At 39.8% G+C, this 25638-nt stretch overlaps 2 protein-coding genes across 3 annotated transcripts; both read left to right on the forward strand.

The window, feature by feature from the left end:
- Positions 1–835: 835 nt before the first annotated feature.
- LOC145451573 (uncharacterized) lies at positions 836–10918 on the forward strand. 2 transcript variants are annotated; one of them, XM_080329784.1, is made up of 10 exons: positions 1123–1241; positions 1305–1466; positions 2124–2246; positions 2358–2504; positions 3827–3946; positions 4012–4140; positions 7798–7962; positions 8021–8092; positions 10211–10372; positions 10723–10918. In XM_080329784.1, the coding sequence occupies exons 1-10, from the start codon at positions 1191–1193 to the stop codon at positions 10912–10914; spliced, it is 1323 nt and encodes a 440-aa protein (XP_080185910.1). In that variant the 5' UTR covers positions 1123–1190; the 3' UTR covers positions 10915–10918. The 2 variants fall into 2 exon arrangements, with proteins under 2 accessions (XP_080185911.1, XP_080185910.1); XM_080329785.1 differs by lacking the exons at positions 1123–1241; positions 1305–1466 and adding an exon at positions 836–1010.
- A 13132-nt stretch (positions 10919–24050) lies between these two features.
- Positions 24051–25638, forward strand: LOC145451707 (uncharacterized). Its single transcript, XM_080329920.1, has 2 exons — positions 24051–25263; positions 25333–25638. Exons 1-2 carry the CDS (start codon positions 24067–24069, stop codon positions 25528–25530), a joined length of 1395 nt encoding a protein of 464 aa, XP_080186046.1. The 5' UTR covers positions 24051–24066; the 3' UTR covers positions 25531–25638.

Below are 25638 nucleotides of genomic sequence, written 5' to 3' on the forward strand. Positions count from 1 at the left end.
AAGTAAAATAGAAAAAAAATTAAACAATGGTGGCAAATGATCAATGAAGCAATGTATGGGCGAGGTAGGGCAACAGTGTTAGTGTAACGACAAAAAACAATATAGTTGGATGGCGGTCTACTAACTACTGTTTTGAGTGGTTCTACTTATAGTTCTATGATTTTAAAAAGTGGCAGTTCTAGTTGCGCATGTTAAAAGTAACAAAGTTGTAGGGTTGTAGCAGAACTAGAAAGCACGTGCATGTGATCGTTTGACGTGAATCCAGATACCGGTGCTCTGTTGTGTGACGTTGTTACAGTCATTGCTAGCTCAAGAGTCATCACTACTAACATTGGTGTAGCCTGGGGTGGATTTTGCAGATCAGAGCCCGTTTCATTTGAAACTCGACACTATGTGCTTTTCAAATGCCGATCCTATCTTCAACATTTCATTGCTCAATTGCAATTCAGTAATTTGTATTACAAGTTATTAGTTAGTTGTGTTTTGGTTAGTTGCGGTTTTCTGAAGGTCGTTAGCTCTAGATCTGTAATTCTAGTTGCGCATTTTGAAAAATCCATCTGTTCGTACCAAGTCTGATCGGCAGCAAATGAACCCCATGTCGATATACGTCGCAGACTGTGTTCCAGTTTCCATCTTGCATGGCATCGTTCTTTTTGCTAGTCAACGGTGATTTTGTTGCCAGATCGATGAACTGGATTTGAGAGGCGTCATCAATCATAAGCATTTGGATCTGTGGCGACGGATATTCGGAAATCTAACGATATCAACTTGCCTGGTGGACCTTCCGGGTGATGAACAGGTGAAGGAATATATTGTTGAATATACAGTTTAATACGGGACACGTCTGATCTCACAACATGCGTCGGCAGGAAACCAATCCTGCATTTCTTATGGATATTGTGGAGGCTGCAAGGGATAATGTTTCGCTCTGGAACTTTGGCGACGTAAACATGATTCAACTGTCGATCGATCAGTTGGAAATATTAAGCACTTCCAATATCAGATTAAAGGTAAGACAAGTGCTTGGGTATGCAATATATTTATTATTCTATGAAGGCATGTGTTACGCACGTGGATCTTCGGGTTTCGCTAGACCTTCCTCATCTTCTCCGTAACAGATTGCCAAGCTGTATGTGAGAGCCGATCCATACTCATTTGATGTAAATATTTGTAAAGGTTCCTTTGAGAAAATGCAATTCACAGTCGCACACTGTTCTGTGCTGCCACCACGGACGTCTGAGGTATGTTTAGTAGCCAAAGTATTTAAACGAGTATCATTCGTATTATGCATGTTTCACACGAAGGGTGACATCGACATGGATCTGTGGATGCAATTAGCAAAGGCTGCTATGTCAAGCACTGCGAACAAAATTTCGATGGTTTCAAATAAGCAATCTTTAATCAAAAAGTGTTCACTGACCATCAGCGACGTGGCATTACTTTGCGATTTCCAGTTTCATGGACAGGTGATGTCAAATGTCACATTTCAGTATTTAGAATTTAGTATTTTGTGTGGGCCACGTAAAAAGATAAGTTAAAAAAGTATCTACGCATGTATTATTCACCAGACTTGAGTCAACTTGTCTATTGACTCGACTTGTACTCGAGTCATTGCGTACGACTCGAGACATTCTATATGACTTAATTCAAGTCTCGTATATCAGGACCGATACTTAAAAATAAGCCCAGATACCCTCTTTTATCTGTTTGAATAAACACGTTCAGAGTGGGGGAAATGAGTATATTAAGAATGTGAGGCCTTCGATATCACCCAGGAGTTTTACACAGGTGAGCTGAATGTGACTTGAACTCGAAACGGTGAACACTATGACTCGGACTCGGCCATTTGCTCCCGACTTGGACTCGAACTTGACTCGTTAGTGAATTGAAAATTAATCAACTTGACTTGACTTGACTTGAGTCAAAACTAGAAAAGCGAGATTGACTTGGGACCTGGAACCTTGTGACTTGGTTACAACCCTACCTGCTGCCAAAATTCTCAATTTTATATTTAATTTGACGCTACATCATATTTAGAGCGCAGTGTCCTTTTAACCCACCCCTCCTACCCCCATCTCCTCATTATGTCATAGGCTTCAAAATCTTTTCTGCAATTATTACAGTTCCATGAGCTCTGGATCGTATCAGACTCCAACTCATTCATTGTCGATCTGTGGCAGCAAGCTTTCCAGAGGATGCCATTTTCTGTGACCATTTGCTGGATCGATGCTCCAAAGTCGGGGGAGGTTGAACAAAAATTATCAGCTTGAAACGAATGCTTGAAAATTTCAATGCGAATTTATGATCCACTAAAATCTACCAATTATATTCGAATCAAATCCAAGCCTTGTTTCCAGGGAAAAGCTGACGTCGCGGCTTGGCTAAAAGCCGCAGATATTGCGAGTACGGGCAAAGTGAATGAGATATGTTTGAAGTCCCATAAAAGTAATGTTCTCCGCATTGGGGATATTATGATGCTGAATGAATCAGGGTTCCAGGGAAAGGTATATTTTTTGGGGTACAGAACTTTATTATACATATTAATAATAGCCGACATTCATCACGTAAATATAAATAGGGAAGCGAGTGGCGCAGTGTGCTAAGCGACACCATCACGACACCAATGGTTGTTGGTTCGAGTCTCGGCTCTATCCAGTTTCTATATGTCGGAGGTTTATCTGGGCTCCTCATCGCCAACCTCTCTGCGATTGCAGTGACTTGAAAAGCCCAGAAAGCCGAGCTGGAAAGTCGGCAGCAGAGATCCGATGAATGAATGAGTGTGGAAGAGAGAGAGACTGAATCATGGTAGCAAAAGAAGTCGTCAAAAGAAGAAAAAAATGCATTGAACTGTTGAATTGTCATTGTGCCATTGTCGTGGAGCACAAAGCCTCATAAGGCTATAAGCACCACTGTCTTATCTCATCAATACAATACAATCACGTAAATATATTAAAACCTGAAGCTTACTTCTAACTAACTTCTACATCTAACTTATCCCAGAAGAAAGTCAACTGAAAAACTTCGGAGTTTAATATATTTGCGAAATGAATATATTACTAAGGTGACTAGCGACTCAACAACGCTATCTTGCGAAGGGCCACCGCCATTACCATAAAATTTGCACAACTGCAGGTGTTGCTGTGCTTTGAACAAAAATCACAAATTGCAGTTCTAGCCCACATAATTTCGATTAGACAAGAAAAATAGTGCTCCGACACGCGAAACACCGTACCTCAAAATTGTGAGACCTCATTTTTTGATCTAGTGCCGATTTTAGGAAGTAGGAAAGTCCTACATATTGCTAAAATTTGAATGATTGTTTGCAATTCCTCTTGGAGAAATTTCATTTCAAAATTTAAAGTTTCATTTTTTCTCCAAAAGTTTGCCGTGGTGTTCTGAAACTACGAGCATAGTGTATCTACGTCAATCAAATATCGATCTTGATGTTGGCGTTTCAAAAACTCATGAGTGAGTCATTTACGACAAACATGTCGTATAAATCTTTGGTTTCTGATGAAGCGATCTAACGGAACTTTACGATGGAGGGAAACGCTATTGAACGTCTCGCAATAAAAGCTAATACTGTACTAAAGGTATGCCCAGTAAACAGAGGTATCATGTTAATATTTTCAAGCCAAAAAATGGTAGGAAAATTTTGATACTTTTTTAAATTTTATATTTGTCATAGTCTCCTTAAAATATAACAGCTCTATATTTAGTCTTCGAAGTATATATTAGCTAATAAATATGTTGCATTTTGAGCATGTTCGATACTCATAGTATAACCAGAACTACGTTATCGTTTAATAAATTTTTTGCATATTAGATCGTTGAATGTTGGGTCCAACCGGATCGGGATTTATTTGACGTGGCAACATGGCGGCAAACATTCCAGCAGATGTCATTTACCATCGATCGGTGCTGGATTGAATATTCCCGAACCTTGGTAAGGAAGTCGTACCAACGATATGCTGAATATGCTCAATAAATATAACTTTCGCTGTCATGCAGAATGAATGGTTCGATGCAGCGGTGGCCGCCCGCGTTGATAACGTTAAGGAAATTCTTCTAAGCTCACAGACGAGAATAGTAGCGATTCCGGAATTCGAAAAATTCAATTTTTCCGAATTCAGAGGAAAGGTGATTCATCAGTAACAATTTGACGCAATTGGCTTAAAATCATGGTGTTTTGGACGATGATTTTAGGTTAATGTTGTTGCCTAATGGATTTTGCAAATTATGTATAGGCCTTGTCGTTTGGTGTATCAGATTTTCATAGCCATTCTTGGACAACAGAAAAATTATCAGCTTCTCCGAATTAGATTAGAATTAGAATAAAGCTACACAGTTTTTTTGCCAAATTAGATTAGAATTACTGAATTCGCGAAAACTTAGACATTGGAATAAATTCAGTTCATGTCAAAGCAAAGTCGTGTTCATAAGCACGAGAATAGCAATTGGCTGTGCAGCAAACTTGGCTCCCATCGCACCATAGAGTTCTCCCGTTATAGCATTTTCAGGAAGACCATGAATTTTATTACAATTGAAATTCGAACATAGAAACATTCAATAAACTAGATTAGAATTAGAATTATAGTTAACAAACATTTCACAAATTGGATTATCGATGTGTTGCTCCAATTAGTCTAATTAGACCAGTGGCTCTCAGACCGTGACACGCGTATACCACTAGTGCAGTTGTTCTCAACCTTTTCGTCTTCGCGGACCCCTTCTGGACCGTCACGGACCCACGTGGACCCCCACGAAGTTTCAATTCAAATTTAGTTCAATTATCGTACAGTGTAGAAATTGGGTTGAGTTCTATTATTTCAAAGCGAATTCTACAACTGCATTTCTTGAAGTACGTGGTAGTGTCTTGAACACCCGAGCCTTCGATTTGCTATGAATGAGTGCTGAAAATCCATTTTCACAAATATAGGTTGTGGCCAATGTAATAATAACGCGTAACGCTTCCGACGACACATTTGGGTATGGTAGCAAAAAATATGGCACCAAAACTGACAAAGAATTTTTTTAATGAACATATAACGTCAAGCCTGGTCATTTCTATCTAGCGGCTTATCTTGAAAGTATTATGGAAAAATGGTTACGTATATCACAGGAGAAAATGAATTTTTGTGAACATTTTTAAGTCATCATGATTGACCTTACACATCCACCTTTTTTTCACATCACCTACAAAACATCTTCAAACATCAAAATGTTTGTATCAGTAGGTGATTGGCAGTTTAAGAATTAAAATGAGTCCGCACAGTAGGTTCAGCTCAGACTGTTGTTAAATGTTCATGCGAGCTCTGGAGTTTTACTAGTAATGAAGCGAAACTGTGCCTCGTGACTTTTCGATTAAACAAAAATACAAATTAGTTTATCAACTATTTTGAGGCTCCGCGGACCCCCTGAAAATGTTTCGCGGACCCCCGGTTGAGAACCACTGCACTAGTGGTGCGCGGGAGCATCTCACATGGTACGCCGGTAGCTTCACCAAAGCTATGAATTTCTGTATAGAGAATAAAATATGAAGATGAAGATTTCTAATTTGCTTTGCATCTAATTACCGCTTAGCCTACTAAAACTAGATTGTTGAATGGACGCAAGGAAGTTTCATGTCCTCAGTTATTGAAAATCATAAATGTAGTCAAAATGACCTAATGGCACAGACAATCTATAGCAGTGGTTCTCAACCCTTTTCCTCTCGTGGACCGGTAAAATTTCAAAAGATATTTGGCGGACCGGTGGAGCTTAGAAATTGAAATCAACCAATGTATGCAGCGGTTTTTCTGCAAGTATGGTGCTATAGAGCAGGGGTGGTCAACCGTTTTGCTCTTCACGGCCGCATCTCGATTACGTATATGGATTCCAGGACATAGTCGTAATGAACTAACTGGACGCGAAATTCCTATGGTAAACTGCGCATGTCCATTTCTGGCGAACTCCGGACTTATCAACTTTTTCACATCGTCTTGCTATACGCACCGAAATCGCTACATAGTGATCATGTCAGGAAGACCCACTGGGACCGATGATGGTCGCGCCAAGCGCGAAAAATTTTTTCGTTTCACGGATGAATTTCGTCATTAATATTCGTAGTTTCACATATTACTATTTAACATTTATCCTTTCTCAGGCAATGCGATCAGATTCATCGGTAAAGTTGATGAGGGAGTGTTTTCGAAAATTTAGGGCAAGTTATAAATGATGATGCATCTTCGAGTGGCCCAATTGTTATAATAGTCACTTTAATGGGTGATGCTATTTCTTGACCTCCCATCAGGATTGTCGGTATGGTGGCAGGATATTATAGTCTCCCAAAGGTACCAGAAACAAATTTATTTCGTAAGGATCGCACGATTCCAAGTTCGTAATTCTATATGGGGTGCATCATTTTCCTCCGCTGTTTGCATCTGTACTGTGGGGCTAAGATTGCAAAAGGCGCCATACGACTATATAAAAGTCGAAAATAAAGTCGCATTGAATCGCGACTAGCGCAAAGAAAATTTCAAGATTAATTAAAATATATCAGAAATTCGGGAGTCTATATGTAAATTCAATTTTCTTGTCGACGGCCGCCAACACATGCTAATTGAAATAAGTGTCTACGGCCGCACAAATTTCCTTTACGTCGGCAGGGTGGCCACCCCTGTACTAGAGAGTGACATTTTGAGGATTTTGTTCGTAATGGAATATGTTTGTGATGGTATTCATGTGATTCATGTGATGTGTCTGCTGAGTCGACTTGCCCAGATAGACATAGGCTAATTTCGCGCCGAAGGCCGTGGATTAACCGACAGCGGTAAGTCGGATGATACTCTTTTCAATATCCAGAGATGGGGCGGTTTGGAATAGGACCATAGGCACTTTGTCAAGCTATCTTGCTCAAATCCCACTACTACCCGACGTAGCCTACTACGAGTACATGGCGTCGCACGAAAATACCTGACAACAGCGATACCTGGCCATCCACAAAACTAATAAATCGAAAACGAATGATTGCACGAGTTGCGCGGTTTAGCGAGTCAGGTCTTACTTGACGAGTCGCTCGTATGTCCTCACCGGAGACAGCGTGATTTTGAAGTCAAATAGAGCATGTTTCCGAGCATAATCTCACCTCACAAAGTTCTGCAGTGGTTTAAAATTTGACGTTATATTTATTTTACCAATGGACAAGCCTTCAACATCTTGCATCTTAATGTTTAGGTATAAAATTCTAATATTCCTCGCGGACCGGCTGAAAAGTCGTCGCGGATCGGCACCTGTCCGCGGACCGGCGGTTGAGAACCACTGTTCGATTGATCGCGTTTCAATTACGGCATGTGGTTGGAATTAATCAGTTGAGCAACCGCGGACAAGCCGCGAGAGATCTTTATACTATACCAAAGGCTCATAAAGCCCTGAAAAATTTCCTGCGCTTTGCGCGATTGCTGTCTAGCGATTATTAATTATCAAGCCTTGCCACAATTTCAGTCGATTCCGTACCAAATCATTTCTTCGCAGCTAAGCATTTGTGCCAAACTGATCTTGATTCCATTAGCTTGTTATCAAGCTCGAAATGGTAAGCGCATGCAAAAAGTTTGGGAGGCACTGAATTATTATAGACGATTACAATGATCCGCCAGAATTATCTAGTTGTCCAAGTCTGCTCATAGGATCAGATGAAAGGATTTTTCTTCATTTACCGCTATGGAATCATAGCATTATTTTCGTTTCTGATGTATTTACTTGCTTTTGGCCCAGTTCTTTATGTTTCTCTAATTAATATCCCTAATTTGCTATTGCCAGATATCATGTGCTAGATTTCCGTGTTCCGAGAAACTAACCAGCAACGAATGGACTGAGATTATATCCTTGACTCACAAATTTGACGTGGCGTGTTGGGAGCTCGAAGGTTATGAGCTTCTGCCGGACATCGCGATATTCTCCAAAGGCCATCACTTCAATGTCAAGGTTTGCGTGAATGGTGTAAACGGTTTGGTAATTCGGTAAACATCCTGACTATTTGAAGCCGCGGCGATTGAATATTACGTCGCAGTGTAAGCTACATCTTCGTTGCAATGATGAAGCCGATTTTATAAATGTAAGTATTTCTATATATATTCACATTCCATTACTGTAAATAATTTATTACTTCTGTCGAATTATACAGTTCGTAGTTGGTGGTTCACATTCTTAGCGAAAGGGTACGTATTCTATTCACGCCTAAAAGATGTTACACGAGAAAAACCTCGGAATTATACCGCGGTTTAAATCAAAAACAACATTTCAATACTGATGCCTGACAAATTCGAATAAGCACAAAAGTATTACCAAGGAACATAGGCAGGATTTATAACAACGCTTCGCATCATGCATCAGTCAGAAGCGTTTCTCCCGTGTTGGATGACTTTTTCACACCTGCTAAAAATGTCCACTCCTACACGAGATTCTCGTCAAAGGGAAATATCTACTTACCCTAACCGAATAGCAACCTAACAGATCTATCTACTACTCAGGACCTATCATATGGAGTGCATTTATTACCGCAACATATCCTTGAATTGCCTTATAATAGATTTTTTTAAACTACTTAATTACCTCTTGTCGTCATATTGACACTATTGACACCTCGACCAGACATTGTTTCACTGATCGTTTGATCATTTTCTACCATCGTCTATTTTTTTTCCTTTTTTAACTAACATTTCTTACAGCCAGACTGCATAGAGACAAGTGTACCTGTTTGATGCGGGTGCGATCAGACTAGCTGACCCTCCAGGTCGTATCGATCGTTCTTATCTGATACCGAATACTGAAGATGCATATTTTCTGTACCACCATCATTGCCGTCCGTTTGTTATGTATTTTGGTTGTATAAAATTAAGAACTCTCTCCCTCTCTCTCTCACCCGCAAATTATCCAAAATAACTAAGTACGCGATTGCACGGATACAGAAAAAGAAGAACGCCGATCAATAACGTCGATCGGCCTAAGCTGTGCAATATTTAAATTAATTGAAGCATACCAATAATGAAATGCTGTTTCGTAGGTAATGAATCCAGTGAAAGATTCGATCAACACACCGAGAACGGGGTTTGATAATTCAGCTCCAGAATTCCTATCTGAGTGTCGGGGGGTTTGTCTGGGCCCATCCTATGTACAAGCGTCATTTGAATTATAATGTTGTGTTTGATTTATACCGTGGTGGAAGTCTGAGGCTCTCTTTTCGTGTACCAGCGATAAATATTCAAATTCGTCTATCACGGGTGGTACAAAGGCGGAAATACACACTTCTCACTTCGCCTTAGAGTGCACTATGACTACGGTGTCTTACAATAGCCTAAAACGGAAAAGAGCAGTGTTACTATAGCCTGAAGTTCAGGAATCAGTGTTATGAATATCGGTCTGGTGTAAATGACCATAATAGTAGTCGAAACGCCTTGAATACAAAAATAACACGTCCATTCAATTACTTTTAATCGATATGTCATTTTCAATATATCATTTTCTGCCACGAGGATGGAATGGTAACGGCACTTTCTATTGCTATATAAAATATAAATTAGTGTTACTTTAAACACTGTGCCCTACGCAGATTATAGTCAATGCGGTGACATTACTTCGTCCACGACGACCCTGATTTCTATTGGTTTTTGACAGTTAGGGTTGCATTTAGAACAAATGATTGTTTAAAACACTTTGCTTAAAACATGTTTTGAACAGTGTTTTAAACAAAGACCCTTTTAAAAAAAATTGTTTTTTTTTAGTTGTATAATTATGCCATAATTGTGTGAATACTTTACAAAAAACATGTTGTATGGTCCTACGGACGATTACAGTCCGATATAGCCGACGTATAAGATATAGGAGGGTTGGAAGGTTGGAACCCTCAAAATCGTCGTCAAATGAACTATATTTACCCTATATTTTCAATGGTCAGTGTCAATTCACTATGACGTCACAATTGAATTATCGTGACGTCATGACTTGAAAAAAAACAATAAAAAACATTTCAAACCATGGCCTTGTTTTAAACATGTTTGTTTTAAATTGATTTTTGTTTTAAATGTAATCCTATCAACAGTACATCCACGCATACGAAGTATAACTTCCTTTGACTTGCAATCAACTTCCTCAATAACCTACCTCATTTTACAAGTTCAGCTTGCTTGCATGATAGCTATCTGTTATTTACGTAAATGGCGACAATGTGTTTCAGTTGAAATGGCTGGACGTGGAAATCGACTCCGAGCTGCTGCAGGATCATCCCAATGATGTCGGCCGTTACATCGCTAAACACAATTTCGGGGAAGTGATTCTGTGGTGCCGATACGACGATGTCAACATAGCCGCCTTCGCTGCTGGGCTCAACGGTTTCAAAGTAAGTTAGTTGTGACTATTCTAGGTAATATGTATGCATATCATGCGCTTATAGTATGGATATGGATATGCACAGATGGTGTGTGTGACGTATTGTGTATATCTTGAGTTGGTGTGTATGCCGCCAAAAACATCATGGACAAAATTATGTAACGTCCTATTCCTATATCTAGGGTTGCATTTAAAACAAAAATCAATTTAAATCAAACATGTTTAAAACCAGGCCCGTGTAAAGCCCCTGCTCTTATTACATTGGTTTTTCTAATGACAAATGTCCACAGGGGTATATTATATATAGACCTACGCGCAAGTGTTCCTTACTATGTACTAAATAGAAATATCGATTTTCAGATCAAACGTCTGGCAAGAAAGTTTTTGTTGGATCAGGCAGAACTCGTCGAAATCACGAAACGATGTAACATCGGAGAGCTTGTTATGTACAGAGAACTCGACATGGGCATTATGACTAATTTGCGAAAAAACACCAATGTCAATGTAATATCCTACGAGGAATGGCTCCGTAGATACTGGGAAGGGTTGTGATGACCCGAGCGCAAATTTTCAAAGTCTCGACTTGACTTGAGTCATTTTCTTAGGAATGGAAATTGATTCGACTCGACTTGAGTCACTCTGTGTTCTGACTCGACTTGTACTCGGGTTATAAATGTGTTCATAGTGAGAAAAATTAGTATATATCGAATGCGAGGCCACCGCTCTAACACCTCAGTTTCAAAAAGGGGATTTGAACCTGACTTGAACTAAATAATTAAGAGTGAACACAATTACTTGGACTCAGCTCTGACAAGATGCTGAGTGCAGACTTGGAGAACTAGAAAATCGCCAGCATTTCGAAATTAAATTAGCTGAAAATTTTTTTTTCAAATTGGAGTAGAATTAGAATCATAACAACACAGTTATTTCCAAATTACATATTAAAAATAGAATTATTGCTACACATTTTCCCAATTACGTTAGAATTACTGAATTCGCGAAAACATGAGCATTGAATCAAGTTCAAGGACGAGAATAGCAAATGTCTGCGCAGCAACCTTGGCACGTTTCGCACTATACAGTTCTCCTGTAGCAGTTACAGGAAACCAGAAATGAGATTGTATTTAAAATTAGAGCATAGAAAGATTGGAATTAGATTATCTGCATTTCGCTCAAATTAGTCCAATCAGAAAGCTAGAATTATTGTCCAACTTTGACAGAGTGGAAAATTACTTGACTTGACTTGACTCGAGTCAAAATTATAAAAGCAAAATTAATTTGTTACTCGGAACCCTTGTGACTTGGCTACAACCCTGATACTGGGGCTGAATATTTATGTCTCATTTCACTCGTTTTCTTTTACTGAATTGATGCATTAAGAACCCTCCTTAGCCCGCGTCACAATTCAGTCAATCAACAGTGCCCGAACACGCATGTGTTGTTGGATGCATTTACTGGGATATATGTGCTATACCGAAACTTGTAGCATGTATATGGAAACATATGCTCATCTTTGAACATGCACGTGTTTTGTGAATATCAAGCGATTTGAATGACTAAGCCTATAAATGAATGTCATTTATATGTGTGATTTCGATTGCGAATTTAAATTTTATATACTATTCCTGTTTGATGATTATAACTAGCAAAGAAAATTATTGACAAAATATCATTATTTAATCCAATTTTTTTTATATCATTTTATAATAGGCTATCTGCAAACTGATATTCAAATCTACCATTAAATAATATATTCATATTGAAATAAATCCGATTGTTTTCGGCTGACACTATCAGTAACTAGTAGAGAATTGGAAAGAACGTTGTATATCAACAATGGTATTACCGGCACGAGTTTCCGAGTAATCGAGGTGAAGAGATCCTTAACTCTTTCGGCGCCGAGCTAAATTCGATGATGGTAGTAATTCGACAATGTACTATTTTTAGATGGTGCGTGAACTCCTTCTGTTGTTACAAACTAGGTTGGCGTGTTTTGATAAACGTCGACTCCAAGGCCCACTAATGAAAGTGTGAACGACCCACCCCGACGAGTCGAAATCTGTCGTCTCGATAACTTTTCGCACAAACAGAATTATCCAACAAATGTTTGCCAGTGACAGAGTTCATTTATATCTCCGATTTCACTTCGGCGCAATAGATGGAGGCGTACTCTGCGAAACAGCATTTCCAATGTATAATCGTCGGGAAGATAGTGATCATGCAATCCAATGATTCGACGTCTTCTTGTCTACCAACCCACCACTCCAGAGCAAAATTTCAGCAGCAACAATATGGAAGACGTTACCGAGACAGGCAGTATATCATTATTTAATGTATGCGTGCGTGTACAACGATCGGGTATCGGCGATTCACTTGAGATATGCAGTTCACACAACCAGTATATAGTCTGTTGTTTCATCCGCAGACTTTCCATCAGTGTAAGTTTGGGAATTTCAGTCTGAAGAACGCGACTTACAGATGTTATCTAATGATTCCGGGACATTGTCGATTCGGATGAGCACGAACGATTCTGTATGAATATGCGGTTGCGTAATGTATATTGTCAGAGGCGGCTTATAACAAACGACTAATACTTTTTCCGACTGTTGAAAAACACTTTTCATTATACCCCAATCTTGTAGTGTCTTTAAATGAAGAAGATATTAAAACGAACGAGAGCTAGAACTTATGGACAGGATTTGACATTGGACGGAATCGACGGTTGTCGTCGTGGCGATGGTTAAATGGTCACAGGGTGTCGCTCTCTCCCTATTAACCAGAGATGAGCATGGATTAGGATTAGGTTTTGAAAAAACAGGATTTGTGAAATTTTGTCGGATTTGGAGTGGATTTGGATTAAACATTTTTTTCAGAACGGATTAGGATTTGGATTGGATATACCTATTTTCTGGGAGATTGAAATGTCGTCTGGCGAATGGCGACAAACTTTATTCAGATCAGTTATTAATGTAATTATGGTTACTAAATTATCTTGAATCAAGTGAATCGTTGGTTGTGAAAGAAAATTTTCGAATCCCTCCATTGCATAAATTAGTATTTTTTCTGAATTTCCAGTTGGAATCGGATTAGGATTGGACATGGACTTGAATATGAAAAAGTATTGGATTAGGATTAGGATTTGGATTTGAAGGTTCGGATTTGGATTGGATTAGGACATAGAAATTTCAAATCCGCTCATCTCTGCTATTAACAAGGTGCCAAAATATCATCTGGGCACATCGTGACGAAGTTTTCAATAACTCAGATAAATCTAGAAAAAAAACGATATCGTTGCTCGAATAAACTGACGATCAACTGTTATTCAGAGGTGTATTAGCACAACACATTTCGTGGCACACGAAATGACCCTAACATTGTCGCGAAACCCATTGTTGTGACAGACCGTGCCCCTTTTACACAAACGACGTATGGAAAAGGATCTTGTCTTTTTGATGGGTAATTGCTCTGAATATATACCGATGTGAGTGCTTGTCACCTATTATGAAAACAAGATTATTACCGACTAAGATCAAGGGCAGCGATATCTTTGAGCTTTCAATTCAATCTCATCCCAACGACAGCATAATTGGCAAGGGATAGTAGCGAACATGAATAAATGAATAAGCAATGCCATGATATGGCCATGATTATGACATGGTCTTTGATCGACGAAGGGGGGATATAAGATTGTACTTCAATCAATACATTGCGTATGTTTTGAAATTTTCATATTGTTGCTGTATTTACGGTGATTTTACACTTGATCCAAGTACTTGAATCAATGTTCCGCAGACTTGCACCAATTACCAATCTATTTAGTTGACGGTCAAATAACTAATAGTTTTTTGAGTAGTTGTAGTTGCGGATTTCAAAACTGAGTAGCTGAGTAATGAATCGTGACACCGGTGTTCTGTTCTGCGTTCTTGTAGCCATCACTAGCTCACAATTATCATTGCTAACAGTGGTGTAACCAGGGGTGATGGGTTTTGCGGTTCGATAGTTCGCAGTTTCGATTAAAAAAACGCAGACAAGCACTACACATACGAAATAATATGGAGGAAAATATGGCCGCAAACGCAATCATAAGTGGCCGTGAATAACTTCAATGGCAAATTGTCATAAAATCGATCCCTTCACTTATAGTTGCGAATTGTGATGTTATTTCCCTCTGTGGAAACCTTGCAACCTCGATCGGTCGTATAACATCATACGAAACATAGTACAAAGCTATACGCGCGTTAGCGGAAATGAAGTATCTGTGAAGCCGTGATCAAACCACAGTATTGTCACAAAGTACATCGAAATAGGAATTGTCGAAAATTGTTGCGTAGAACTGGCATTATGTTCTTTGTGCTCGTACACAAGGCACTGCTTGAACTTTCCACATCCTAGTAAGCGCTCCTCGAATGCTAGAAATCAAATATGATTTAGGATAGGATGGCAATAGTATACGTTGTACATTTTGTCCTTGATGATTTTACAGCTTACACGGACTTATGATGTACGCACACGCGATCTGTGCATATGCATATCACGAGTGCATGTAGGCTACATATGTCGCTGGAGAAGAAATGTGCATATATAATATTGTAAGGCTTTTTTAAGTTTAGCACCACTCTCCATGCTATCCTGGTAGTACTGACCGCCAAGCTGGGAAGCAGTGGATACCAGTATTACTAATCACTGGGGCAAGTTTTTGTTGCAGTCAAATCCGACGATAGTTGCACTTATTTTTCACAAAAGTTGCAGTAAAAAGTTGCATTTATTTTTCACAAAAGTTACACCACAAAGTTGCATTTATGGACAAGTATCTTGAAATTATGAGGGTATGAGATACCCAAATCGATCCGTATCCAAGGCACTGTGGCAAAACTCAGTGTTGGCGACTTCATCAAAATCAATAGCCTGAAGAAATTGATCCAGGGAAAATATAATATTTTCGGCGTTTGGCCTGAATAGTGAATATACGTCAAATCAGAAATGACCTCAAATTTAAACGACAGTGAAATAATCAAGCGATCTATTTACATATAGTGCCAAATATTCCCTGTAAAAAGTTAGATGCATTATACTCCGGAATATACTGATCACTATGCTGTTATAACCTGGAAATCACCAATAGCTTTGAAATGTTGATGGGGCACGAGAACATTAGCAATAAATAATAGTGTTTTGGTTGTACACCGTACGTGCGCTGTACAGTACACGTGCGGTTCGTACAATAGACCGTGCTAATGTGGAGACACTAGATGGAAACACAAACACAATCAAATTGTACTTCTGTGAACCTAATCAGTTATGTAATATTTAACTGTAGGAATGGGCTACACAACAATATTGATACCAGGGTTGGAGCGACATGGAGTATATAGTTTTATTTCAATCAATTATCAAGTCACGATTAATGTTCAGACTTGCACCAACTGCTTCATTTTCAAAATGCGCACTGTTTGATTTCCAAATGCGCATCTAACAGTAGTATTACTCATTTTTCAAAATTTCCAACTTGAACCAGAACTAGTACTACTCAATTCCTAATGTCGAATCTAGAACTAGAACTACTTTATTCTCAAAATTGACCTATAACTATATTATTAATCGGTCCAAGTCTGTCGATGTTGCGAACTGCGAAGGCCAGGAGTCGGAATTATTTGCGGTATAACGAGTTCCATTTACTTTCACAAAAACTACCGGTTGTGCTCCAAATTTCATGCCGGTGACGTAATATTTGCTGATACGATTATTGACATACAATGTTCTTTCCAATTCTCTACTAGTTGCTCACGATTACCCTTGACGAGTGTCGTCCGAAAATATTCCGGTTTCTTTCAATATAAATATATTATTCAATGGTATATTTAAATATCAGTTTGCAGATAGTCTATATATTATAAAACGATATACGCCTAATAAAATAAGAATAAAAAATGATATTTTGTCAAATCCCGATCGAAATCACACAGACAAATGACATTAATTTGGCTTCGTACATTCAATCCAATTCGCTTTGGTATTCGCAAAACACGTAACAGTTCAAGCATTAGGATGAACATTTTAAACCATATAGGCTACACACGACGAGTTTGAATATAGCACACATATACCCAAGTCAAAACCTAGCCCATGCATGCAGTAACACATGCGTGACCCAGCAGTGTTAATTGACTGAATTGCGACCCGGGCTAAGGTCAATTCCTAATGCCGCAGTTCAGTAAAAGATTAGGAGTGAAAGGAGACGTAAATATTCAAAGCCAGTATGGGGGTTGTGAACAAGTCGCAAGGTTCCGAGTCACGATTCAATTTGACTTCTATAGTTTTGACTCAAGTCAAGTCAATTCATTTTCAACACAGCACCGAGTAAATTCCTAGTCCAAGTCATAGTGTTCATTAATACTTATCGAGTTCAAGTCAGGTTTAAATCTTTTTTTTAAACTCTTAGGTGATATCGAATTCCCCACATTCGTAATATACTCATTCTTCTCACTCTGAACACGTTTATTACTCGAGTACAAACCGAGTCAATAACAAAGTGAATCGAGTCGAGTCGAGCCAGTTTCCATTTTAAAGAAAATGACTCGATTGAGGTCGATACACCGAAATTCTGCGACTCGAGTCATTACAAGCCATCCCAATATCTACTGAGCCATTCCTCGTAGGATACTATATTGACACTGGTGTATTTTCGCAAATTAGTCATAATGCCCATGTCGAGTTCTCTGTACATAACAAACTCTCCGATTTTACATCGTTTCGTGATTTCAACGAGTGCCGTCTGGTCATTCAAAAACCTCCTTGCCAGACGTTTGATCTGAAAATCGAAATTTTCATTTAGTAGGCTACATAGCAAGCAACTCTTACACATATACATAATATAGCGCTTTGGAAATTTGTGATTAGAAAAACCAAGATATCAAGAGCAGGGGCTTCACATACAATGAATATAGACCAAACTAGTCCATATTCTCCACACTAACTTAACTCTCAAAGTATGGTAATTACAGACCGCTGTACGCCAGCGCCACTATATAGTCTTTTACAATACTAAGACCAAACTAGTAGTGCCTTATATTACTTTCGTTATATGCTGTGTACAGAGTTAGATTCTGGCCCGATACAGTTGGTGTGGTCTTCACAATCGCATTTTGCGATGCCACAGTTCTACTTTAAAGGTATAAGAGAGAGTGAGAGATAGAACGAAAGAACGTCATCAATGAAATACAGCCATAACTGCTTAGGGTTTGGAAGCCAGAGGTTTTGGGAAAATAAATTGAGCCACGTTCCTGCAACACTCATTTTCATCACTAATCGTTTTGTATTATCCTTCATTTCTTTCCATTCAGCGTGCATGCCTGTTCTTTACTTGGCCTATAGGCCCATATATAATTACAAATACTAATCCAAGACGGTTCGACACCTTCCTATCCTTCCATTGTATCGTAATCTCGCGGTGTATTGATCCGATGAATTTATTAATAAAGTAATACTGATACTGTTCGTCACAAGTATACGCACTACTTTTATGACAATACCTATAACCGTCACCATAACTTACTTTAAAACCGTTGAGACCAGCAGCAAAGGCGGCAATGTTTACATCACCGTATCCGCACCACAGAATCATTTCTTCAAAATTGTGTTTAGCGATGTAACGGCCGACTTCATGAGGATGATTCTGCAGCAGATCGGAGTCAATTTCCACGTCCAACCATTTCTACCGAAACATGTTGTCACCGTTCACGTAAATAGCTGATAGCTTCATGCAAGCAAGTTGAACTTGTCGTAAAACGATGTAGGTAATGAGAAAGCGGTTTGCAAGTGAAAGGAAGTTATATTTCTGATGCGTAAATGTACTGTTGACATTCAAAAGAAACCAGGGTCGTTGTGGTCGTGGACGAAGTAATGTCACAGCCATGACTATATACTCTGCGTAGTGGCACACTATAGTTCAGTGGTTCCCAACCCTTTTCTCCTAATTCCCCACTTCCGATTTATTCCGGGCCTTCATTCCCCGCCTAAAATCTCTATATCCATATCTACCCTTTAAAGTGCTACCTCCAATAAAGTTTTGCAAGACTTTGCTTAGTAAATAGTAGCCTACGTGCTATTGGTGATTGTTAAGATCCCCGGAATTGATCAGCATACAATAAAATTAACACAGCAGTGAACTGGTAACCGTAAACGCACCTCCGTAATTATATGTATCTACTCCGGCGCGTAGCCAACAGAAAAATATGGAGGGGCTTGAAAATTTTCCAAATGTTGCGGGGTATAGCATAGGGTTACCATATCTCAGAAACCATAATTCCGGACACGCTTTAGCGCCCGCTAGTGGATTTCAAAATGAGTTATGACGTCACACTAGCAAGGCTTTGCTCAGAGACCAGAGGTGCTGGTCACGATCCGGTTCAGGAGTGCGTGGCTGTGTGTTGTGTAACCAGTACCGAAAGCACATGTTTACAGCCTCCTCCCGCCCAAATATACAATGATTTTGAGCCAACACTATAGGGTAATCGATGAAACTTCTGAGGAGGGGGTGCTTGCTATATGAATCTGGTTTATATATGCATCTGGTTGTTAAATTATTTGAATGTCAATAATATTGGTCGTTCCATATATTACTATATAGCTACTGCTCTCCGCCCACATGATCAGAGTTAGCTTTAGATCTGGTGGAGGATGACGAGTTCGAAAATACGGGAAGCGTAATTGCACATCGTTAAGTCATGTTCATCTCCTACCTATGACATTATTTATCAGCCTTATACCGGTACGCACCACGGAGCTTTATAAACACCCAACATCCAGTGGTTTCAAACCTTTTGTGGTCGCTACTCCATCTCCAATTTGAAAATGTTCCGTGGCCCAGATCAAAATTTGACGAGCTGATTACTAAAAGAAGTCAGCACCTTTGCCCTGACTTACTCACGGGCTATTTTGGAAGCTGATTATATTCAACATATTCGCAAACCCCAGAATAAAGGCAGACGATCCCCCACCCGCGCATGGAACCACTATCTTTGAATAAAGCATTTAAACGGTTTTAACGATCTCTAGGAATAACCGTTCTCCTATAATTGCGATTACAATTAGGCTTATTCCAGTAAATGAAGGTTGTTTCTATTTATCTTTTATTGCAGTTTTTGCGAGGGTGGTAGTCTCCATATCAAAATCCATAAATGTGACAGTAAATCGCGCGCAGCGCGAAGAAAAATATCATGCATCAGCGTAAATATTCCCCAAAAATATTGTTTTTATGCTGATTTACGAAAAAATTGTGAGCCAACGTCAAGTCTTCAAAATTCCGGACATTTGGCATATTTTAGAAATTCCTCCCGGACGCTAGTTTGAACAGTGATATTCCGGACATGTCCGGGAAATTCCGGACGTATGGCAACCCTAGTATAGCATCACTTTACATACGGAAATGCCGAATAATACATGGGTCAGATAAACTTTCCGATGTTGACGAACTCATGAGTGCGATATATATATAAGCCGCCGTAAACTACACTTTCACACAATACTAAAAGAACTTGAAATAACGTAAATATGTAATTTCATTTGTAACGAGTCCGGATGTGCTATAAATTAGCGAGTCCACGATCTCCCTTGAATACATGTTCACTGTTCAGCAAAATGAGCCGCACTTTGCCCAGGTCTGGAATAAACAGTGCTAAGCAGAATTAGCGAGTATTCACTCAACGTTGACCACACAGGCAAGCAGCTAGCCAAAACACTTGTAGCGACAGCGACACACATGAAGGCGGACGCCTATAACCGCGAGCGAATCGTAATTTTGTGCGACCATCTGTGACGTCACAATAAATACGTGTACATGGTGAGTTGTGACATAGATCACTACTAGAGACATACACGCACGAGAACGCCCTTCAAATCAATACATGCCATCGATGTAGGCCTACCGCGGTAAAACACTGATGTGACGTCTTAATATGGGAATGCACTAATTACTATCAAGACATACAGTCAGATATAATGATACGAATATTCAATCAAATCTGACTGAAGCAAGAACAATATCAGCCTATAACCATATCGACAGAAGATTCCCGTTCAAACGAATCTTCGTTTATCCATGTTATTTCGCCATTCACAGAAAAGACTGCGTTATTGAAATGATATCAGTATCGCTCACGCGTACGAGACCATACTAGAAGACAAATCTTATTCGTGAGGCGCACGTCATTGCAAATTTTCATTTCTTCACGGAGCGTAATATTTACATTTATGAGCCGCACCTGTACCTCGGTTTCAGACTTCAGCGATAGTACTAATTGCCCCCGGCAATGTTCCCTCTAATTTTTTACGAGTCTGCGCGCTTGCGCGGTCCCTTGGAGAACATTGCGCAACGTCTAAAAAAAAGTCATCACTTCGGATTTTTTGTGCGCAGCTTAGATTTTCTGTGCGCAGAGACTGTTTCAGCACTGCGCATTTGCGCATTTGCCAATACTTTGGACGTAATAATGAGCAGTGGCGTTTAGAAATCTGACATTGATGCTATCAATAAACCTGGTATAATATCTCCTTGTTCGCGAATGTTCAGTTTATGCCATAGTCCTCGTACAAATAAAAAGTAATCGGTATTTCACAAAGAAATCGATTAAATATGTGAAGTAGTCGATTACGATTACGATTACTTCGGATTTTTTTCGAATGTAATCGATTGCGATTACGATTACTTCAAAATGCTGTAATCGTCGTAATCGATTACGATTACTAATCGCGATTACCCCATGTCTGGTAGTAAGTCGACTATTTTTTCTTATCCAAAATATTCCACTCTAATAATTTCTCTTGTTCTCGTTGGAATTGATCCAAATTTGCCATGAATCATATTTTTACACAATCTAACAATATCATGAGGTAATCGGTAAAATTTGAAAGTCTCTATTTGTAATTAATCCAAAATATTTTCTCTTAGCATTGCTTTCTACTGGTTGGAATTGAGCCAAATTTAAGTTATTTTAGAAAATCTAATAATTTTAAGAAGTAGCCTCCTTTTTGAGATTTTGCCCTCATTTTTGAGGATTTTTGGTAAATGTAGGGCAAATTTGACGAAGATAACAGTAAATCAGCACTAAAGTAACGCTCCGGTGACTATTTCGGGAGCTGAGCAGGAAAGTTGACGTTTTTCTGGTCAACCACCTGTGCCGAAACCGCCATTTTCAGATTACGGACCGGACACTGTCGTCTCAACTCCCATCTTAGCAAAATTGGATGCTCCGATACCCCTGATCGTACCACATGCCATGTTGAAGAGACTGCAAAGCACGTTATTATCGAGTGTGCAAAGTACGCTAACGAAAGATGCCAGTTTAGAGCCGCCGTAATGGACTTGAGAGTACCCTTCACCATGGAAAATATAATAACTATTGATTATATATTGCCTTTGCTGTGAGAATTCCTTGCGAAGACAAAGAGACAGTACTAAATGTTTAGTTGACTGTATTAACTTATCGCAATATTGATTCGATTAGCAACCGTTATGCCGTGAGGCAAAAGACCATAGTTGTTATATGCGTCACTAAAATTGCTTTTAAATATAATAATAATAATAATAATAATAATCTGTTGATTCTCTACCAGTTTGTATCTAGACGTGAATTCGTTGGATCTCTATCAGATAGTATGTAGACTAGGGCTCTTCAAAAATGGTTCAATTCCAACAAGTAGAAGCGGAGTTATTGCCGTCGGAAAATTTGGATTATGAATAAAATAGTATTTACGCCGTTACGGTGACCAATTCTTCAATTATTTACTATAGTGGTGCCCACCGTAAATACTATTTTATACAAATCCATATTTTTGGACAGAAATAACTCTGTTTCTATTGGTTGGAATTGAACCAAATTTGGTGATCTTGAACGGAAAAGAACGGAAAAGAACGCGGCGAAATATGAATGTGTATGTGAGAGTGTGTGCATTGTGTTTGCATATTTCATGTGTGTGAATGAGAGTGCGCGCGATGAAATATAAATTGAAATTATATGTATTGAAATTAGTAAAGCAATAAATATGTTGGCGGACAGCCAAAAGAAAAAGAAAAAAAAATGAACAGAACGTCTTCAAAGGCGGAAAAGAAGAGAACAGCTGAAACAGTTGGTAACAAGAACCTGCAAAGCCAAGCCACAGTTGCTAGCAGGAGATTTCAACACGGTAGAAAGATGCGAACTCGACAGACAACCACCAGACCTCAGAAGCTACGAAAGAGACGCAGGATACACCAGAATGATAATGAGGACTATCGGAGTAAGGGATACATATCGAGACACAAACGGTAACAAAAAGGAATATACTTTCTTCCATACGGCAGGGAAATCCAGGCTAGATCGAGTTTATGCATCTAGAGTTATAACCCCAATATCTTGTACCCACCACTCATGCCCGTTTTCAGACCATGATGCGACGATCGCCATGGTACAACTCAAGGAAAAGGCTGAAAGGTCCAACACCTGGAAGAACAACACCATCATATACAAACAACAGGACTTTCAGGAGGACGTCGAAAGAAAATGGGAAATGTGGAAAACCCTACATCCGTGCATAATGCATATACACCTCAAGAGTGGTCTGGTGGGAGGTGGTCAAGCGCAGGGTAGCTCACCTAGCGAAAAGGCACGCGGCAAACATAACAGCTGAAACCAAATATTGCCACGTCGCGCAAGAGCGGGAACTGAAAAGGGTAAGACAAAATGCAATCCGTAACAATGCATCCTTTGCAGAATATAAAAGAACGAAACGGAAAGTATGGAACGAAAAAGCTGACAAATTGGTCAAACTCCAACTGGAGGCGAAGGCTCAGGAGGACTCCGCCATCGACCAAAATCCATACCTGCTCTGTAAAAAGATCAAAAAGAGACAAGAAGCGGCCTCTATCCATGAGCTAACGGACACCGCAGGAAGAACCACTTCAGAAGAACTGGAAATCAGAAATATCGTGGAAGAATGCTACGAGGAGCTGTACCGTAAGAAACATACCGATAACCAAACTGCCAAATCCTTTTTAAGATTCCAAAGGAACCGTCTCACAGACCATCAAAGAGACAAAATCGATGGACCAATTCGGGAAGAGGAAGTTAGAATGGCAGTCGTGCAACAAAAAGAAAATAAGACCCCGGGGGAGGATGGAATTAGCTCGGAATTTTACAAACAGAACATAGACTCAATAGCAAAAGACATCACCGAGGTATTCAATGAAATCTACAGAGGAAGTGGACCGACGGAAACTTTCGCTCGTGGGATAATCAAGGTTATACACAAAAAGGTGACACCAGGGACATTAAAAATTATAGACCGATAACACTGCTAAATGCAGATTATAAGATATTCAGCAAAATACTTTCCAACAGGTTGAAGGCGATCCTCCCAGACATAACTCATCGACACCAATTTGTTAACCCGCCAAAGTCGATAGGACAGCTCAACCTCATGCTAAGAGAAGTGGCAGCGGAAATGAAAAGCAGGGAAAGGGGAGCAATCATCTCGGTTGACTTCAAAAAGGCGTACGACTCTGTTGACCACGGTTTCCTCCAGAGTGTGCTGGAGGCAGCAGGGTTTGGTAACGTTTTTCGAAGTCTTTTCAGAACGATATATGATAAAAGCGAAGCACGGATATCCATTGGAGGGATAGTCGGGAAACCAATCCGAATCGACTCAGTGTTTAAGCAAGGAGACCCGATATCCATGTACTTGTTCACAATCACTACTGAATCTCTCTTGCAGAAGCTGAATCTATCCTTGAAAGGGCACAAGGTGATGGGATACAAAGAAAGCATAATCACACCTGCCTACGCGGACGACATCACGATAACTTTGGACAGGGTGGAGGATTGTGATGTAGCGATCCAAATCATTGCAGACTTCGGGAGAGCAAGCTCGCTGACGATCAACAAGGACAAGACCAAAGGAATGAGTTTTGAGAACTCAACACGACGGGAAGCTACGAAGGTAATCACGTGGGGTGAAGAGCTAGTCATCCTTGGAAACACCATAACGAAAAGCAGGCTAAATAGTCCTCCACAATGGGATGCAGCCATGGGAAAAGCAGCACTACTTCTGAAAGACCTCCAACAGATGAATCTCAAAAGGTATGAGAAAATACAAATAATCCAATCTAATGTGCTCCCAATTTTTACATATATCGCACTGACAACACAAATGCCAAGCTCTGTCAGAACACGACTGAAGAACCACATCACCGCTTTCCTATTCGGTCCAGAGAGAGGGATGGACTACGCGAAGATCATCCAGAGAAAGGAACAAGGGGGGCTAGGCGTGGTGGATATCCCAAGAGTGACGGACGTGATATACATCAAGCCGGCGATCCAGTACCTGAGAAAGCAAGGAACAAAACCAGAGAGCGAATGGGACAAGAGACTTGATCATCAGCTGGCCCTAACCCTGAAGAGGTATTTAAAACATGCGATAAAAAATGATACACCTCATACGTTGCAGCCCCTTGAACATTGGACTGAAATAAGCGAAAAGATGAGATCCATGAAAATCGAGATACAGGACATCCACCAGAAGCAAACGAAATGGATATATAACGTAACGATGGCACGACAATACAGAAGAGAAATTGGCGAAATGCAGGGACCAAGCTGGTACAATATCACCCACCCAATACTCGCACACCATCAAAAGGAGATAAACTGGAACATCGCTCACCGAATCCTGCCGACTAACTCTCGACTCCACGCCAGACTAGCGGTACCAAATAGTAATTGCATCCTATGCGACACGCACATCGAAACCCACGAACACCTTTTCCTCAAATGCAAGGTGTCCAATCCAGCTCTCTTATTGATTTTAGAAACCTGGGAAAAAACAACTGGGCAACCAACGCAAAATCCTGACCTGCAGACGGTGATCAATATGGTGCCAAGGGGACCCCTGACAGGAAGCAATACGTCCACGCTGATCCTCCTCCTTTCTGTCTTTAAACAGGCAACGTGGGCAGCAAGAAATGAAAAACTTCTTCACGATCGCAGACTCGGACCCAAATGGATCGTGAACTCGGCCATACGCAGGATCGCCAAAAAGAGAGGCTGTTCTGATGAACAGCAAACAGACGATGTGCTACGCCGCCTTCAACGTGCGATGACAGAAGCAGTGACGAGAACCTATGGAAGAATGAAGAAATGAAAATTTGATATTCATGTTTTAAAATTAGAGCGTATTATCTACCTACACAATCTTTCCATTGTGGAAATTTATGTCAGTACGTACATATACGCAATAAACCCAAATGTC

Source organism: Botryllus schlosseri, chromosome 12 (assembly GCF_051294905.1).
Source record: "Botryllus schlosseri isolate E-star chromosome 12, Bs_hap1, whole genome shotgun sequence".
NCBI lineage: Eukaryota > Metazoa > Chordata > Ascidiacea > Stolidobranchia > Styelidae > Botryllus > Botryllus schlosseri.